The sequence below is a fragment of the Carassius gibelio genome, chromosome B12 (genome assembly GCF_023724105.1).
Source record: "Carassius gibelio isolate Cgi1373 ecotype wild population from Czech Republic chromosome B12, carGib1.2-hapl.c, whole genome shotgun sequence".
NCBI classification, from domain to species: Eukaryota; Metazoa; Chordata; class Actinopteri; order Cypriniformes; family Cyprinidae; genus Carassius; species Carassius gibelio.
Window position 1 is genome coordinate 18,860,077 of NC_068407.1, and position 20,685 is coordinate 18,880,761.

Sequence of the window (20,685 nt, forward strand, 5' to 3'; positions counted from 1 at the left end):
AGCCATGGACCATGTTGAGTAATGATGCTTTTGTTGGCTCGCTAAGAAAGCCCATTTCCTTTTCTCACCATGTATAACATGAGAGGAAGTGTATTAAGTCAGCAGCTCCTGTACAGTATGGTAATTATGTGCACAGCACTGTTGCCAATTCTCAAATAAGCAAGCTTCAAAACAAGACCAAAACAAGGACGATATTTTTTGATAATATATTATCATCAATGTTATATATTACAGATAATTTATTACCAATAAATAATGTAACAGACACATATTTATAGCCTATTAAATACTGGTTATTTGAACCAAATATACTCTTAGTATTAGACCTACTTGTTTTTTTGTTACAGTGATAGGTAATACATTACAAAAACATTGTAAAAAATAAAAATTAGGCGACCTTATAAAGGAAAAAAAGACATCCGCAATAACGTCTACTACTATCATCACTTGGATTACAGAGTCACACAAATTATTTTTTTGTGATTTTTCTTCAATGAGGGATTGAAGAAAAATCATGTTCAAAAAGAAGGAGTGTGAGGAGGTGGCGGAATATTCGATAAATTAAGCTACAGCATTTATATTATTGCACTGGTTGGCTATTAACTGTGAGCAGACAGAGTGTCAATCAATGCATTGGAGAATACAGTGAACATGAAGCTTGTTTGTCCTCAGCGGCATGTGCTCCAGTTGTATCGTAAATAATGGCATTGTCAATATTGCCTATCAATTTAAATACATGATAATAGTGAAGAGGATTGTGCAGAAACTGTATGTTTTTTTTGTCGTTTTAAAAGAAAATGGATTGAACACTGTAACTTTGCAGATATTAACATGAACTAAAGTGAAATCACAACCAATCACCCCTTTAAAAGTTATGACTAATTAACACCTGGTTACCCAGAGAAATCAGACGCTAACTGCTGTGTCACCTGAATGTCAACAACAGCCGGCCTGCCATCAGCAGTGCTGAAAATCCTTTTGGTTTGGCTTGGTTGCTACGCTAAAGCTTCAGATCAGTACAGCTTCAGGGTAACAGTTATGAAGATTATCAGCTTAGCAGTGACTGCAGATGTCTTATAATAATAGTGTGGACGAAAATAGCACCATATCAGAGCTGTTCTGGACTAAGTGCTTTAGAAGTTCTTGCACAAACAATGCACTGCAAAAATTATTTTTCTTATATCTTGAATTAAGAATATTTAGATATTTATACTGGAAAACAAGACAAAATACTAGTTAAAAAATCACCTACCACAAGGTTTCCAATGACCATGACCATCATGAAGACTATCAGGCACATGCTCGCTCCCGCCACCTCCATGCAGACCCACATGGTCTCGATCCACTCTCCACACAAGATCCGAAAGACGATGAGGAAAGAGTGGAAGAAGTCGTTCATGTGCCAGCGGGGCAGCTCGCAGTCCTCAGAAATCTTACAGACACAGTCTTTGTAGCTCTTGCCAAAAAGCTGCATGCCCACCACAGCGAAGATGAAGACGATGATGGCCAGGACAAGTGTTAGGTTCCCCAGGGCACCTACTGAGTTGCCGATGATCTTGATCAGCATGCTAAGGGTGGGCCAAGACTTAGCCAGTTTGAAGACACGTAGCTACTTCCAGCACATCCGTCAGAGAGGGGCACACACACACACACACACACACACACACACAGTGAGAGACACAATAGCATACAAAGTTAAACTACATACCCTTTTTATACTAGCGTGAGGTATTTCTTAAATTCATACATTTTCCAGAAAACATTAATCACACAAACTATGAAAGGGGTTGAGATTCAGACTTACCAAACGAAAGGACCTGAGAACGGACAATCCTTGAACATTGGCCAGTCCCAACTCTACCAGGCTGAGTGTGACAATGATACTGTCAAAAATGTTCCAGCCCACCTGGAAGTAGTAGTAGGGGTCCATGGCAATGAGCTTGAACACCATTTCAGCTGTGAAGATTCCTGTAAATACCTTGAAGAATACAATTGAATCTGATGTGAGATACTACTAATAACCTGAAATAATGGCGGCCAATTAAAACCTGTTAATCATGCTTTGCTGTTATTTACTATTACAGTTACTTCTGCTGATGCCAATGACTTTAATAAAATAAGAAAGCTTTTGTGTTCTGCTGTTCAGGGATATATACTTTCTAAGGCAAGCCCGAAAAAGCAAGAAGGCCATTTCTTACTGTTAACACATTAACGAAGAAGAAATAACAATGAGCAGCAACAGAGTTTTCATTTGATACAGTATTGAGAAATCTTTGTTAACATTAGTTCATTAATATGCAACAGTTTATTGTTAGTTCATATTAGTTCAGATCCATGACAAAATATTTGATTTCAATAATGTATTAGTGAATGTTGAAATTAACATTTACTGTTAATACTGTACTTGCTTTAGAGGTATTTTCATGAATTAATGTTAATGTTATTAAATGGAACCTTTTATTATATAACGTTATATATTTTATTAAAAAGTCTTTAAAATAAGTGTAAGAAAATTGTAAAAAAAAAAGTTTATAGTAATAAACAACCTGCAGTTTAATGTTTGCATTTCTTTCCCTTACTGTACTGAAAATGAACCGAACCGTGCCATTAAAACCGAGGTACGTACCGAACCGTGATTTTTGCGTACCGTTACCCCCCTTATATATATATATATATATATATATATATATATATATATATATATATATATATATATATACACATAGTTTAAACGTGGTAAATATTCAAGATTAAACATTTTAGAGTTATTTGTCAATAATACATAAGTATTGAGACTAATACTAACCAAGTTTCCCACTGAGAGAACATGTTCAAAATCCGGACTCATGGGGTAGTGCTCCATGGCCATGAAAAGTGTGTTGAGCACAATGCAGATGGTGATACCTAAATCCACAAATGGGTCCATCACTACAAAATGAACCCATTTCTTAAATATGATCCAGGGAGTGCAGCAGTCCCATTTTAAGAAAATATCAGCGAACTTATACCAGCCAGGGGGACAAGGCCTCTGAGAATCTTCCAACACTATGGAGACAAAGAGAGATTGAAAACACTATTTGAACAGTTTTTATTTAGGGCAAGCAGTGAATGAACACCAACAGAGTGACAGAAACAAGTTCTGCCAGTCTAAAGTCAACCCATGACTCTGAAATAGTCCAAAGATTAGCACCACTCAGATAAAGTTAACAGGTTTTTCTCCACACACCATGTGTCTGACCTTTGCTTAGGATAAATCTCTATCTTCAGATGCTCTCAGACTGTTCTGTCACCCCATAGCACAGTAATATATAAATAAATAAACTTCAGGGACATAAAAAAAGTGCATTTACATTCCTGCTACTGGGACTTCACAAGAAATAGCTGAGGGTTTTCAGCATGTCTTTGATCGTGTCATTGTAATAAATGTACTGCATTTTAACTTTTATATGCAAAAAATTTGGTGTGTAAAATCTTGAAGTCCAGACATTCTGAAACATCTGAAGAATCATAATAAATGGAAAAACTCAACATGCTCCTCAGTTACAAAGCAACTTAATAAGGTATTTAAATTTGCAGTTAATCGAGCCTCAATGAGTTTCTACAAGCTAGTACCCTCCATCGTTGCAGTGAGAACACTGATAGCACTAGCTGTTCTCTTGGAGAGTTTGGGCTGGTCCAGGTACTGCATGCTGTGTTTGGAGTTCATGGACCTGTGGTCTTCAGCTGATAACTGGAGGATAAATGTAAATAAACAGTACAGATGTCATCACAATGGCAAAACATACTAGTACTAGTAATATTATCTGGAGTGAAGCAATTGTACAAGTTCTAAATGACTAGAAAAGAGACTTCTATTTACCATTCAGTTATAACAATAAGTTCATACTGAATCTAGACACACACAAGTAGGCATGCATCAAACTCAAATTCTGTGGTATCCATTAAAAGGTCATTATAATCATGAGATCATCAACATTCTGTCAAGTGTCTTTGACTGGTTATGTATTAAAAAAATACTAATCAGTATCAAAAAATAAAAAAATACTGAAAATTGTACTTTCGTTAAAGTACAGATACTATGTAAAAAAACTGTACTCATCTGAAACCCCATGTACCTATCCCAAAAATGTAAGTGAAAGTATAGTGAAAAAATAGTGCTTTTTACATGAATAATTAAGAGTAATCATGAACTGTGTTCACACATGACTCAAGTTCATCCATAAAAATACTATTTTTATTATTAAAACACTGTATCATATGACATTTTTACCATGTTTAAATGAAATTGTTACAGAGTAAAAAGTATTATTTTTGTAAAAAGTACAAATATTCGGTTTTAACTAGGGCTGCCCCCTAATAGTCAACTAACTGTTAGTCAACCAGAAGAGGATTGGTCAACCAAAATTGTATTAGTCGCAGAAAAAAAAATCCACATTGGTGAAGTAATGCAGATTGTTAATGGCTGGTCTTTGTGGCAATACAGTACAGCGGGCAGGACATGCAAATGCTTGCCTATAATTCATCGACCTTAAATATGAATTATCATCTGAAATATGTTAGAAGCAGCAACTTTACATGGCTGCTCAATCTAATGTTAACCTAGAAAAATGTGCGCTAATCAAGTGTGTGGAAGCGCTCACTGCAGGACAGATTGAAGAGCTGGTTTGCTCACTTGCTCTTAAAATACTCCCTCATTTTTGCCCATACAGATAAAAGTAACATATCTTTTAAATCTGTAAAGACTCTTCATATATTTGTGTGCACTCACAATAACAACAAAACATGGTCCTTTTGTAAATCAATGAAAGAAACAGGATGTGCTTTCTGCTGTCTTGGTCTATGTAAACTTGTATACTCAGAAACTCAGAGTATAGCCTACGTGCCTTACAGATAGAAAAACATAGGCTATAGAGAGTGAAATGTCTACTTTCAAGTAAACCAGTTCATATAGAAGACGAATATTCTCAGATTATGTCATACGTATGAAATATGCATACAGGCACGTCCACTGTGATGGTGAGTCAGCGTCGCCGACTTCATCTCTTAAAGTGAAAGCTAAGAAAGCACTTGTTTATCAATTAATTATTCAAATGTTAATGCAGACTCCTTACTGTTTTTCCATGACACATTCATAATCATTACTTTTGCCAGTGCACTGTGTCAAGCTTATTAGGCAATGTAAAGGCAATTACTGATGCTGGCTATACAGGATGGCTGCCTCCGTGACGTGCTCTGCAGTTGTTTTTGTGTTTTTGTTAGTTTGTCCTGTCTTTAGTTATATTCCTCCAATCAGTTTCACCAGGGATGAATTGCTGGACATTCGGCAGCACACATCTCCCGATATATTACAGTTTTTCGACTATTCTGATGTTTTGCTAGACATTCTCATTGGCAGAGCAGCTGCGCTGATCACACACTTCAGGAGGATGCGAAGATGGTGAAAAAGAGCTGGCTTTGACATGCTTTAACATCTAAGGTGGAGTACAGATGTAACAGTGTTAAATACGATGTGCTGTTCAGATCTAGAAACTCTATTCATTAACTGCAATGTATTCTATTCGTTCATTATGGTGAGTGTTGAGCGCACGTAAGCCTGGCTTTACAGAAACTCGCTGATAAGATCACAGAGACAGAACAACAACACCCGGACTCTGTTTTAATCAATCTCGGGGACTTTAATAAAGCACATCTCTCCCGTGAACTGCCAAAATACAGACAGCACATCACATGTCCGACCAGAGACAGTAATATATTGGATCACTGTTCCACCACAATAAAGGATGCATATCACTCTGTTCCACGAGCAGCTTACAGGAAGGCGGACAATGTCTTGTATAAACAGGCTAAATAAACACTGGAAAAGGAGATCAAAGAGGCAAAGAGGAATTATTCTGGAAAAAAAAGGACTCAGTTCACGTCCAACGACTCAGCATCAGTCTGGAAAAGTCTGAAAGAGATCACCAACTACAAGACACCACCCCCCAGCACTGTGGAGAATCAATGACTGGCAGACGATCTGAACAAGATTTACTGCAGGTTTGAAAGAAGAACCCCCATCACCTGCCCTGATCGCCTCTCTACACAACCGTTCACATCATTCACAACTCTTGCAACCCATCCTGAACACCTCTCCAAACAACCGCTCTCCATTTACACCTCCTGCATCCCCCCTCTCCCCCACACCTGCAATACAGATAAGCGATGATGCGGTGCGCCAGGTCTTCCGGAAGCAGAAAAGGAAAAAAGCACCAGGCCCAGATTCTTTACACCAGCCTGTCTGAAATCCTGTGCTGACCAGCTGGCCTCCATCTTCACACAGATCTTTAACAGATCACTGGAGCTGTGTGAAGTCCCATAATGCTTCAGACGCTCCAAAGCTTCTAAATCTGACCTCAGAAGACTACAGAGGGTAGTCCGGACTGCTGAGCGAATCATCGGTACAACCCTCCCTTCTATTCAAGAACTGTACTTATCCAGAGTGAGCAAAGGGACACATCCAGCACACTCCCTCTTTGAACTGTTGCCATCTGGTCGACGCTACAGAGCACTGAGCACTAGAACGACCAGACACAGGAACAGTTTCTTCCCTCAGGCAATCCATCTTATGAACAGCTGATAATAACTGTGGAACACACTACACTATTTATATTTATATACACGTGCACTTATTTATCTAGCACACATACTTAGTCTACACTTAAATTTTGCACATAATATACCTGTACATACATAACTGCTTATTGTAATATACCTGCCATACAATTGTCAGTGTGTATATTGTCATTCCTTACCTACTTATTTGTATTTGTATGTTTTATTTTAGTTTTTTGTTCTGTCGCTGTCATTCTGTTGTACTGTATAGCTTCTGTCACGAAAAAAAAAATACCTTGTAAAACATACCTGGCAATAAAACTCATTCTAAAGGAGCATTATCATGATTTAATTGGTTTTTTAAGAAAAAATGTGCGATTGGTCAACTAATGCTTCAAATGAACAACTACAAGTCACAAGGGAAATCTTTAGTCGGGGCAGCCCTAGTTTTAACAGAACTGAATTAAAGATTCACAACAACATAGTAGTGAAGTACTATTATTCAAATTCTTTGAACCTCTGACTCTAAAAAATAATGTTAAATACTCCTGATGTCAAAATTATATTACCTCTTTGTTAGAGGAGGCTCTGTTGACAATGAGGCGAGGCAATATTCGTCCGTTACAGTCATTTATAACATCATCACCACCAAGACTGTGCAGGGAACCTGTCCTGTTTGACCCTTGACTTTGTGTCACCAGGCTGGCTAAAGATGCTTTACTGCCTGCCTGTAACTTAAATAAACCACAATATATCAACAAATTAGTGTAATGCAGCAATGTAAATCAATTAAGAGTAAGTGTTTGGGGGTTTTGATATGCATAACATTATCAAAATTGCATTTTGAATCTGAGGTAGCATTAGTCTTAATTTAACTATATTTTAAAGTGAAATCATATGGTAGTCACCTGACCTCTTGCTCTTGGTTCTTGAGTTGCTCAAGTAATCTTTGAAACTCCTCTTCTTTCTCACGAGCTTCAGCCATGGTGGCTTCGTTTTGTTCATCGTATGCCATAGCAACCACAGCCAAAATCAGGTTGATGAGGTAGAAAGAGCCCAGGAATATGACCACCACAAAGAAGATCATGTAGGTTTTCCCAGCGGCACGAAGGGTCTAAACAAGACAGAAATGGAATTTAATTTGCATATGATATTCCATATGATAAACAGACAGTAAAACAACAAGTTAACAGACCAACTGGAAGAGATTCTCCCAATAGTCTTGAGTCATGAGTCTGAAGAGGGCGAGAAATGCCCAGCCAAAGTTGTCATAGCTGGTGTAGCCATAGTTTGGGTTTCGTCCAGCCTTCATACATGTGTAACCTTCTGGGCACCTCCTTTGAAAACAACAGACAAAAAAAAAATAATAATAATCTTTATCTTTTCATACATTAATCTTTGTTGCGTTTATGGTGTATTACAATTACATAGCTGTTGGAAATAACTTGAATGAACTTACCCAGCATCAGAGCTGTTACCACATATCAAAGCATCTAAACTTCCTTCCAGAAAGTATTGGTTTTCTGCAAAGTATAATAAGAAAGTTTATAGCAGGCAATATATTAATCATTCTATGATTTTTTTTCCCAAAGGAAATTGCAATTTTTTTTATCACATGCATTAATACATTTGTGTCTAATATTTAAAATTCAAACCTCAAAATAAAAAAGAAAATGTATGCCAATACCATTCAAACATTTTTCACCTTTACAAAATAATGTTATTATTATCTTGCAATTACAAGTAGTACTTGTTGTTCTAACTATGTGATGACATAATTGAGTAAATATTGGAAATATTTAATAACCTTGACCTGACTTCACCTTCATTTTCTATGTATGCTTTGAAATCGAAAGTATCTGTGACGTTGAGGGTGGTGTCATTGACCATGGTGGAGTTGTAATCATCAAACATGGTGCTGTTGGGAATGGGCCAACGGATGCACTTGTGGCGTAGATTTCCCATGAACAGCTGCAGGCCAATGAGGGCAAATACAGCCAGTGCAAAAAGAGTCAAAACCATGACATCTACCATCTTCTTGACAGACTGAATCAAAGCCCCGACAATGGTTTTCAAACCTGAGCAGAAAGTTCAAGATGAAACCTTTTTGAAATTATTTTTTGAAAAATACGGAGAGTGGAAAATACGCAAGAGATAAACAAACCATTTTCTTTACACAGTAGAAAATTAATTAATTAATTAATTAATAATACAATGCAAAGGTGTCATTATTACATTCTAGAAATAAACATTTACATACAAAGACATACAAGATAACAAAAACATATTGAAAACATTTGCTTTGGGTGGTTTTCCAATTTTTGAACTGTTGCATTACATACACTGTTTAACACAATTATTACATACCAGGAATAACTGTGATGGTTTTGAGAGCTCGAAGCACACGAAATGTCCTCAGTGCTGACACATTACCAAGGTCTACAAACTCTGTGACGTACCTGAAAACAATCAAACTACAAATCAATTTGTGAAATGGTCAGAACAGATCAGCATAAGCAAAATATGCTTGGAATACAGAAAACAATTCATCCTATTTCATTATAAATCTATAGAAAATAAGGATCAGCAAACTCCTCAGATTCTGAAATGGTGTGTTCCATGGTATAAAGAAAATTGTACTGGTTCACAGTTATAAAATTTAATTTTTTAAAGTCAGCTGTTCCTGGCAGTGGAAAAAAGATTGGTTTTAATATATGTTATATTTAGATCCGACGACCACTGGCCAAATGGCAGCATTAGATGACAGTTATTGAGAAGGTGTCTGAATGATACTAAGCATGCAGGGTGTCACAATCACCATAGTCTCGCATAGCCACCTTCAGACTGAAGGTCTAGAATTCATGGCAGCTTTAACACAATTGTAAACACAGTGGCTTTCTTCTTTCGTAAAGGGGTTTGGCACCACGTGATCTTTGTTTCCAGGAGGAAGGTTAAAGAACGCGACACACACGTCTCGTGGAAATCCTGTAGAATTCAACCAATCCAATGACGACTTCAAAACTCCTGAAGTGTTTCCACTTTTGTGTCCCATATGCATCAGATGAAAGACAAATCAGGACAACCCACAGCGGCATTTAGTTTCTTAATCCACGTTTTGACCGAATTTGGTGAACCATTTGGTGCATTGAACCGTTGAAAGTGGTGCTGCAGAGACCGATCGGTGTATGATATCAAAGTACTCCGAGAGCGATTCAAAAGCACAAGGAGCTGTCTGCTCTCTAAGCTCTTGTGGTTCTTTGATGTCACACACCGATTGGTCTGATGGTGATGACCCGCTTCAAGTCGAACAAGCCTAATGATTCAATGAACCATTCATAAAGAACCATTTCCTTCACTCCTGAATGAATCAGCCTTTTGAACGAATCAAATGAATGAATAAATGACTTGATGACTTAATCATTAAAATATTTACCACCACCTACTGGGAGTTTTAGTTTATTATTTAGAGTATCATATCATTAAATAAATAATTTCATATTTTCTTAGTAATAATAATAAAATTAAGAAAATAAATTATTAAAGTTATAGTTCACCCAACCAAAAATGTCAATTCTGTCATCATTTACTCACATGGTCCAAAAGAGTAGGCTATATGTCATAAATTTTATCAAACAAAATATTTCTTGCTGAACCTACTTTTTGTAATGCCTGTTTGATGCTTTACACAACAATGACTTAAAATTATATTTTGGGAGTAATTTCTCCAAATTTGATGTGCAATTAATCTGATTAATTAATCACCACATCATGTAATTAATTAGATTTTAAAAATGTAATCGCTTACCAGCCTTAATATTTATATACACTGCATGAATTGAAATACTCACGCCATGCTGATCACCATGAAATCAAGCCAGTTCCATGGATCACGGAGGAATGTGAAAGGTCCGATGCAGAAGCCTCGGGACAAAACTTTGATTGTTGCTTCAAAGGTATATATACCAGTAAACACATACCTACAATAATAAATAAATGTTTATATATAAATCAACATTTCTCATGAATAAATTATCATAAAGTTGCTGCAGAGCCACAATTATACTGTGCTAGTATTAATATTAAACACACAGTACAAATCAGTTTTAAATGACAAGTATAATGTTTTTCTGTTACTTATACGGGATACATTTAAAATACAAATACAAATACAAAATAAACCAACACAGCAATGTGTAATTATTTCCTATAGATATTTTACATTTAGTAGCAGCTACAGTATTTGCAGTATTTACTACATGTAAATACATTATAAAACAGTTTGCAAATTTTATTTTTTATTTAAATCATTAAATGGGCGCCACCCTATTGGGACAATAAAGACCTCCCTACACCTATCCTAAGCAAAGCTGATACTTTATTTTAACTTTTCGATTATTTTCTTTTTCTTTTTTTAAAATTAAAAATAAATGTCTTTCCAATGTGATATGAGATTTAAAAAGGGAGAAAAAAAAGTTTGGTTGATTCAAACTCAAGTCGATTGCATCAAAAAGATCAACACAAGCTGTTGTTTGACTGTCCTCATTTTTAGTGTTGACTTTCCCAACCACACATTGGTAACTTCTGACAACAAGGTGGGCTGTTTTCTCTTAGTATATACAGACACTCCGTTTACTTTTTTAATTACTCGCTAACCTTTCATCTCTCCAAAATTATTCCAGACTTCTACTAGTACTCAACAGATCAGTTCTGCTGAAAATGTGTGAGTTCACACAAGGCAGTTCTTACTCTACAGTTTTACTCCAGGCTGGAGGGTTACTCATTGTCATGAACACGCAGTTGGACAGGATGGTGATCATGATGAACATACTAAAATATTTGAAGAACAGTCAAGGTAAATATGGCAAATAAGTAATGACACACTACTGCATAAATCATTATAAATCATTACAAAAATGTATTTAAATGATGAGAATGAAAAGGATATGAATGTATAAGAATTTTGATGGCTCCTCTTCTGACAAGGCTAAAAGGACTGATACAAAACAGCGCTGGTTCAGCAGTGAACCTGAAGATTGTGTTTCCCTTTGTAATGACAATAAAAGTCTGCAAATGAGAAAGAGGTTAACACATAGGTTTAAGAACACTTATGGACACCAGATGAACAGAAGTTTAGTTTTAAATAAAGAGCACCACTTAATATTTATGGGTGTGAGAATGACCTTCTGTGTTTTATAGAAGGGGTCTATGTCCTCCAGAGGAGTGTTGAGGAAATTCTCAGGTGGGTCACCATAGATCATTGGCAGGCACTTTCCTGCCTCTAAATCACTGCTCGGAGCCTGTGGTTCCTCCTCAACCCCCTCTACATCCTCCCTGGTGCTCCTCTCTTGGATGAGCCTGTCGATTTCCACCAGTGACTCTGGGGTGAATCTTTGGAAGACTCTGTTGCCTTTGGGTGGGAGCAGGCTTGCCATTTTGGCATCGCGAAGAGATACCACCTCAATGGGGAATCTCTACACAAAGCTCCTGAAAGACAGGAAAAATATCTTTGAAATTATGGCAAATGTTATTATGGAGCTTATCAATTGACAGGTCTAAAAGTAATGCAATTTCAATTCTCTGTATGTATGTATGTACTGTACATGTGGAAGAATTGACAGTAAAGCAGACTTGACTTTACTTAACAATATAAATCATATATGCATGAAACATTTCACACAAAATATACAAAATATAATTTATTTTGGTATGAAGAAATAAATGGCAGAAAATGGTTCAAGAATGGTTCAGGAAACACATTTCTGGACTACTGATCGCACCGAATTCATAAATGTATATATTTATTTGTATTTGAGTGTAATTTTTGATACTTTACACTTTTATGGCAAATATGGTACGATGTAGAGAGAGATATGAGAGTATGGAGCCCATACTCAACAGCTTCATTTTATTCTTAATTTTATTCAGAGGCCCAAACTGAGCAAAATATGCAATTTGGTGCAGTTGCTGATATTTATATGGTCAAAACATTTCATTAAATTCTGAAAGCTTGTAAATTAAATAAGAGTATAGCAGACTACTAACATATATACAATATATACATATATATTATTAAGATTATTAAAGACAATTTGAATATTTAGTAATACTGTATTTAGTTGCTTCAGTCCAGTAAATGTTGATCTTGAAATATTAGCCTACTATAAATATGATTTTTCTTAAGTTTACTTAAAGATTTTCAAAAATAAATATTGTGTGTGTATATATAAGTCTGTGGACTGCCAGGAAAGGCCACATTGCAAGCTGACTTTGAAGATGTTCACTTGGCAGACTACTACATCCCGTAAGACATGAACTACTACCAGCTGAACCTCCAGTCTGCAACACCCTACCTGTAAAATCCCATTCTTAAAGGTGCCATGTGTAAAAATTGAGGTAAAAATATCCCAAAAATGACCTACACGCATCAAAAGAATGAGAAGAAATAAGGGCGATGATGTCATAAAAAAAATGTCAAGTTATAGTGCTGCAGAGATATCAACCTTAATAAGCATTAGCATTACTAGCCACCAGTTTCGGCCATGGGAGGCGGTATGCGGGCAACATAACCACCAGCCAACCTGTAATACATGAATAACTTGCACGGCTTGTGGGCGTAGATTAACCTGATGTCAATCTTGTGGAAAGTACAGCCCACTACTTCATTTCAGTTCAGGGAAGAGAGCAGAAGGATGACCGAAGCCCTTGGCAAGAGACCACCACCCGCTACAGGGAAACAACCGCGCTCGGAAACACAAATCAAATCCGATAAGAAAAGGAGCCGAACCAGAGTAAACATCGGCACTGCTTTCCGATCGCTGGAGTCAACTGATGGACCTGAAAGGAATGAGGTTCGACTCCGAACTTGCAACATTTCTTTTGGATTGGTAAGTTAGATGCTTTTAGTATTTCGCTAGAAGTTTGTTTTATATGTTTGTGTATTTTTTTCGGGAAGTTATAACATAGAAATGTATCGAAGGCTGTTCGATAAACGTGCTTATGTTAGCGATGGCTAACCGTAGCTGCGTTTGATAATTAGCTAGCTATAACTTACCCATTTTTTTATATCATAACTAACCTGCTCTGTCTAGTCTGTTGGTCTCCGTGTCCTCTTTGCTTCGTGGTGTTTCTGTGCGTGAGAAAATTGATGTGTGGCATGAAAGCGTGTGAAAAGAGTCAATTGTGTGTGTCTCACGGTGAATGCTTGAGAGTTGGCAGCTCTGGTTACGTTGGTTGGCGCTAGCCTTGATCAGCTGTCTGATGTTGACCAATGATGTTGACAGAATGCTGTCTGTCAAATTAATTTAATTCAAATAATGTGTATACAACTCAAAATGTAATATGAACAAAACGAATATGAACATATTGACTGGTAAAGGTGAAGGGGAGTAGCTTGAAGATGTCATGTTTCAAAATCACTTGACATCACCCAACGTTCCTCTGGAGGCAAAACGTCCTCTTAGGCTTCGGCTATGGCTGTAGTGTTGTTGTGAAGGTAGGGGGGAGCATAGAGACGATGCCGTTTCTCGTTTGTTACTCTAGAGCAGACCAATTTACTTTATTGAGGCATACTGCCCCCATCTATTATGGAATGTGGAGTATGACTTGATTTTTTTGCCAGACATGACAGATGGCACCTTTAAGACACGGGGCAGCCCAAATAAATGTGACAAAATATGCAAAACAGGCTCAGGAGCCGCAGCAAGACACTTTCCCACAGTACCAAAAAGAACTGAACATAACTCTAGAACATCATATTACTTATTAATATAGCAGGCACAGTCACCCAGGCCAACACACATAGATCAAGACGAGATCACAGAGACACAGCCAATGGCAGCCCACTAATACTTTGGAGGAGGTTACATGTGTCAGGCTGCCATTTTGTAACTTTCTGTTTGAACACACTGTGAATTAAAACATTATACCAAATATATATTAAAATTTATAAAGAACAAAATACATATCCTGCAAAAATAAGTGTAATACAAACTCCTACTTGCTTAAATGGAAGCCATTTGTGACCCTGGTCATCTGAAATGTGAATAACTGAATAAATGTGAATAAATAGTCTTGAATAAATATGAATATATGAATAAATAAGCTTTCCATTGATGTTTGGTTTGTTAAGATAAGACAATATTTGGCTGAGATACAACTATTAGAAAATTTGGAATCTTAGAGTGCAAAATAATAATAATATGTTTAGATAATATCCTAATGATAAATCAATAATTTTGACCCATATAATGTATTGTAAGCTACTGCTACAAACTGACTGGTTTTGTGGTCCTGGGTTATATTTGGTCTTGACAATGATCCTTACAACTTACCAAAGAACTAGTTTTCCATGGACTTAGACATGTGGCCAGAAATGTTTTCTGACATTTACATTCACCTGTTTTCAATGTCGAGCCAATACACAAAGCAAAGTCTGAACACTTTATCTGCTAGAAAATACTGTAAATACAACATAGCTAGATCTAAATTCACAGGATCACTTATATCATCACACACCCCTACAACCTGTTAAAGCATTAAAGGGATACTCCACCCCCAATTTTTTTTTTCATTAATCACTTACTCCCATGTCGTTCCAAACCCATACAAGCTTTGTTCATCTTCAGAACACAATTGAAGATATTTTGGATGAAAACCGGGAGGCTTGTGATTTAACCATAACATTATGAAGTGGTGAGAATACTTGTGTGCAAATAAAACAAAAATAACAACCTTATTCAAGAATTCCTTTGCGTGGTTGACAGAAGAGCGTTTGAGTGGTGTGGAGAGACACAGAGAAGACTGTTGATAAAGGAATTGTTGAATAAAGCCATTCTTTTAGTTTTCTTCGCTTACAAACAATATTCTTGTTCCTTCATAACGTTACGGTTGAACTACTGATGGCAGATGAACTATTCTGAGGACATCTTTCATACTTTTCTGGACTATGACAGTAGGTATGGGTACCGAAACCCGGTATTAAACTGGCCCCGGGGCTAAATTATGAAATACCGTATTATCAGTGAGATCTGACGGTATCGGTTCTGCTTTCTGTACTGGAGAAAAAAAAAATAATGTACTATGTATTTTTGCTTAATAATGTTATCGTGCACATTTTATCTCATTTCTAATGTGCGATCATATTAAGTCGTTTGTCTGTGAGATCTGCGAGATCTCTCATGCACGCCGCGGAGGCTGTCTGTCAGTCAAACACACACAACAAGAACGTGCGCGGCGCATGCACAGACATAACAGTATGAAAACTCCTGCTTAATAATAAAGAGTGACGATGGCGAAGAGATTTGCTTAATGTTATCTTGCACATTTTATCTTACCAAACATTTCTAATTTGCGATATTATTAAGACGTTTGTCTGTGAGATCTGCGAGAACTCATGTGCGCCGCGGAGGCTGTCTGTCCGTCACACACACACACACACGCACACACGCACACACACACACACACACACACACACACACACACACACATTTTTTCCCCAAATTGTTTTAACAGAAACACTTAATGACCAAAAAACAACACCACCTGTCCAATTAAAATGTTTAGTTTAAATTACTAATATGCATTCAAACATGGTTAACAAGTTTTAATTCTAATTACTAAAGTTCTATCATTAAAAATATTGATTATCATATTATAAAGTCTGACAGACTGATGTTAAGAGTGTTCTTTTTAGTTAATAAAAAAACTGTGCCATTATACAAACATTTATTATATATCAGTCTAGCGAGAAAACAACATTTTTTACCGTATTTTCCGCACTATAAGGCGCACCGGATTATAAGGCGCACCTTCAATGAATGGCCTATTTTAGAACTGTTTTCAAGGCGCATAGAATAGAAGATACTGCAGTCAAACGTTTGACTGGGTTTGGGTAATTCATCCACTAGATGGAGCTGTGCTAAAGGGAATGTCAACATTTTGACAGAGCGCCTTGATCGATATATAAGGCGCTCCGGATTATAAGGCGCACTGGCGTTTTTTGAGAAAATCAAAGGCTTTTAAGAGCGCCTTATAGTACGGAAAATACAGTACTAGCCGATGGCGATTAAATACCAAGGTGTCCATAAGTGTTGGGAGTTGTGGCTTTGAAGAGTTATTTGCAAGGAGGGTGGGATCTTATGCTTTTAAAGCTAAGGGTGTGTTAACCTTAAAGGGTCACTTTTGTACCTTCTTACCCCCAAAGGGTTCATAATAGTGCAATAGGAATACATACTACTACCTTAAGTGAACATAATACTATTCTAAGTTACTAAAATAGACCATTTAGGAGTAAAGAAGGAACAAAAGTGTACCTTTGAGGTTACTACCTAAGTGACAAACTGTTGTACCTCTAAAAGTAAATTTTTTGCATATATTTTTCTGACAGTGTAAGTGCAAGTTGAATGCACACATATGCCTAAGAGGATTAAGTGTTTCTTTATGGGGCCCCAGTATACAAGGTATGAGGGGCAGGGAAAGTGAAAAGCAGACATACACTCTGTATTACTCTCATACACATGCGTACCACACAAACACCGATATGGTGGCCGCCCAGCTGCCGTGGGCCATCACGGTTCAGCATCGAGTTACAGAAGTCCGATGACTCTGCTCATTCCAGCTTTACTTGCATCGCACCAATAAACAGACAAGCACACCAACTCAGCTCGACCCACACCTCATCTCCCAACACCCAGACTTATGTACTCCTTTAAACACCAGAACAAATGATCCTTCCCCTTGATCCTTCCAGCTATTACAGCACACAATTTGTTGAGTTACAACAGCAAGTTACTGTTGGTCCATTACCGATTCATTGTTATTTTGTTCAACCTCTCTCTTTTCTTTAAAATTTTCATGTGTTTATGGTTGTGACATCAGTAGCATTTCTCAGTCTTTGTCACTAAATTTTGCAGCCTTCTATCAAAAAATGGTCAGTTTGTCTGCACAGTCCATGAAAAGCTTTCAAAAGAGCAATGCTGCCCATGATATGTCCCCTTTAAGAGTTTCCTGCCAAAAATGGAGGACATTCTATGCCATTTTCCCACTGATATCATGCTTCACTATGCCATTCTGGGTTGGGGGGTTAATAAGCAACCATCAAGATCTCTCATATCACTACAGGATGAGAAAGAGCACCGCCCCCTCCTATACTTTTTAAGAGCCTGTATCAGGTCAGAGGCTCAGTTTTCCACAAGTCTTAAAATATACTTCTTGCAAAGGCTTTATTGAAGATGTTTCCTGATTGCATTATAGCAGATCAGGTCTTCAACAAGTAAAGAGATATACTACCGGATAATCCGGAAGCTTGCTCATGTCCTCATTTTTTCTTTTTCTTTTTTTTTTTTTTATAGCTGTACTGTCTGTCAAAAAGAAGTTTGTCTAAAACCAACATGCAAATAACACTGAAAGCTCAATCATAGGACAGAAGTGCATAATGCTGTCTGATGACACGCCAATATGCTCTTGGGTTACTTCATCTCTTATTGTATCTACAGCCAAGAACAACAGGCAGACTGTTATGCACACACACTTGTCTTCATTTGAGTGATTCATGCAATGCTTTTTCAGATAACTGATACTCAGTGACTGGTTTGGCAGCAAAACACAGATGCAAGAGACATCAGTCCATACAGTCTTTTCATGTACAATTCCCTTGAAAAATATCTGGACACCTAAGCCATTCTTAAAAATTAACATCATTGCACAACAATAAAACAAAAAAAGGGTCAAATAAGCACACCATCAAGAAAAATATTTATGGCTTATATTTATGAAAAAAGTCCCTAACACTAGCGTTCTTTATTCCTTTTCTATTCCATCTTCTTGTTTAATTTTTTTATTATTAAAAATAACCCTCTAACACTAGTGTTCTCTATGCTATCTACAGTACTTGTTTTATTTTTATTTATTATAAAAAATGACCCTATAAACACTTGAACTGTCTATAATTTTTTTTAGTGTATCTACTTGTTTTCCTTTTATTATTATAAAAATGTTGCTATGTGTACTGTGTTAGACTAACCAGGACTTGTCACAGCACTTACATATTATTACTGTTTAGTCGATTTGATTGCTTCTGTTGTCCTCATTTGTAAGTCGCTTTGGATAAAAGCATCTGCTAAATGACTAAATGTAAATAGAGTAAATTATGGATCAATATGTAGAGCCCAAAGTCTAGGAAGGTAAACCACAATAATCAAACAAGCTAAAAATTACAACAAAAAAATGTCACACTATTAGGATGAAAAAAACACACAAAAAAAGCAAATGCAAAAAAATAAATAAAAAATAACATAGGCAATATTAAACTTTTCCTTAAAAGTTTAAATTAAATTTTTGAAAATTTTGTGCAATAACACTTTGTTTTACACTTCATACATATTTAAAGCAGCTTAAGTGTCCAAATACTTTTTGGAGTAACTTTCCATGTGCAACCGCTTGAGAGGTTTTAACACATGATCGATGTTGGCTCATAAAACACAGCGTCACTGACTGACATCCAAAGGGAAAATAAAAGCCTATTTTTACTTTGCACCAGAGCACATGCATTGACATTCAGCTAAACAAAGTTAATTAATACAAGAAAAGGTTCAGATGAATTATGTCATCCTCTTAAAATGATAAAATATATCTTAAAACTATATAACTATGCTAACACAACTGACAGACATTCAACATAGCAAAACACCTCTTCATTTCACTTCAACATAATCCGCAGTTGCTTGACTATATCCATTCATGACTGCTTGACCCCGTACTTATGCCTATGTGGTAAGTTGTAAACAAATGATCAGCAGTACAAACAGCCATTTTATGACTATAGTGTGATGACATGGGGCATGCTCTGGGCCTATGTCTTCTTAAAGGGTTGTAAACCATGCCTCTCTTTAACTGCCATGTCTACTTAACCTTTCTCTCCGGTCTCTATAAGGCCTCATGTAAAGTCCCAAAGGCTAGTTCACACTGCACAGACAAACACCAACAAACTAGTCTGCTGGAGTTTGTTGACTCAGTGTGTTGGCGTTGCTTAGAGTTTGTTTTCACTGAACATGCTTAATCAGTAAATGATTTTACAACAAACTACAAAAAATTTCTGAAGTAATCTGATGAACCACTGCCATGACAATGTGCATATTTCACTTAAAGTGTGCTTCACCCACAGTCTCTTTTATTTTATATGGCGTCTTTTCAGGTGAAGAATGACATGCAAAGTTTAATAACAGTCAAATTTTAATTGTGGTTACAGGATCATCAGTTTCTTCCCCACCTCAGTCAGACTTACACCCATACAGACTACACTGGACACAAACAGCACAGTGCAGCAACAAAATACAAAGTTTCAACTGATTATAATCAGTGATGCTGTCTACACTGGATGCGGCAAGATGTGACAACTGTTGAGTCCGGTGAAGACACAGTGTTAACTTGACTCTCTGTCACTCGAGGTTTGTTGTTGTTTGTTGGGGCAGTGTGAACATGACAGTTATTTTTCAGAAAATTCTAAATCCAACAGCCAACTTGTTTGTTGGCATTTGTCTGTGCGGTATGAATGGGCCTTAATGTATGCTGGATCCACTGCTATCAACTGAAATCACTATGCAAGGTTTTGACATTTGAAATGAAAATCATTTCTAGAAAGATGTATGTATTCACTAAAATGTGGGACTCCAAGATTTGAAAAACTGTCAAAGACATCTTTGTACATTTTGAGGAAATACTAAAAGGTATATGTAGCAGAAATCCTGAACTGGTCTGAATCAGGAGAGAAATCTGCATAGATCAAGCAGTGTTTAAGCAGCTCTAAACAAATATGTGGCTGGATTTTGATGTAAGAGACAACAGGAGATGGAATAGCATGTCAAGCATACAAGCGTGTTAACACTACAGATATCATTTACTACCGCTCATGCCATTTGAAACCAGTACATTCCCGTCTTCTGTGTAACACTAAAGTAGATATTTTGCCTAATGTCTAAGCTGCTTATTTATTTAAAGTGAACACTGACCAGTGGCTGTCAAGCTCCAAACAATACAAAACAAGCATAAACATACTCTATATGAATCATTCATAATATTTTAAGTATTCTGAAGCCATAC

At 36.7% G+C, this 20,685-nt stretch overlaps 1 protein-coding gene across 1 annotated transcript in view; it reads right to left on the reverse strand.

The window, feature by feature from the left end:
* Positions 1-20,685, reverse strand: part of LOC127969404 (sodium channel protein type 4 subunit alpha A) — a 41,763-nt gene that overhangs the window by 18,465 nt on the left and 2,613 nt on the right. The window contains exons 2-15 of the mRNA XM_052571327.1: positions 11,772-12,075; positions 11,535-11,655; positions 11,338-11,437; positions 10,440-10,568; positions 8,959-9,050; positions 8,415-8,669; positions 8,051-8,114; positions 7,787-7,928; positions 7,505-7,705; positions 7,161-7,325; positions 3,613-3,730; positions 2,807-3,045; positions 1,805-1,978; positions 1,253-1,609 (exon numbers count right to left, since the gene is read on the reverse strand). Coding sequence (XP_052427287.1) covers positions 1,253-1,609; positions 1,805-1,978; positions 2,807-3,045; positions 3,613-3,730; positions 7,161-7,325; positions 7,505-7,705; positions 7,787-7,928; positions 8,051-8,114; positions 8,415-8,669; positions 8,959-9,050; positions 10,440-10,568; positions 11,338-11,437; positions 11,535-11,655; positions 11,772-12,023 — 2,409 coding nt within the window. The 5' untranslated portion in view covers positions 12,024-12,075. The remainder of the gene's footprint in view (positions 1-1,252; positions 1,610-1,804; positions 1,979-2,806; positions 3,046-3,612; positions 3,731-7,160; positions 7,326-7,504; positions 7,706-7,786; positions 7,929-8,050; positions 8,115-8,414; positions 8,670-8,958; positions 9,051-10,439; positions 10,569-11,337; positions 11,438-11,534; positions 11,656-11,771; positions 12,076-20,685) is intronic.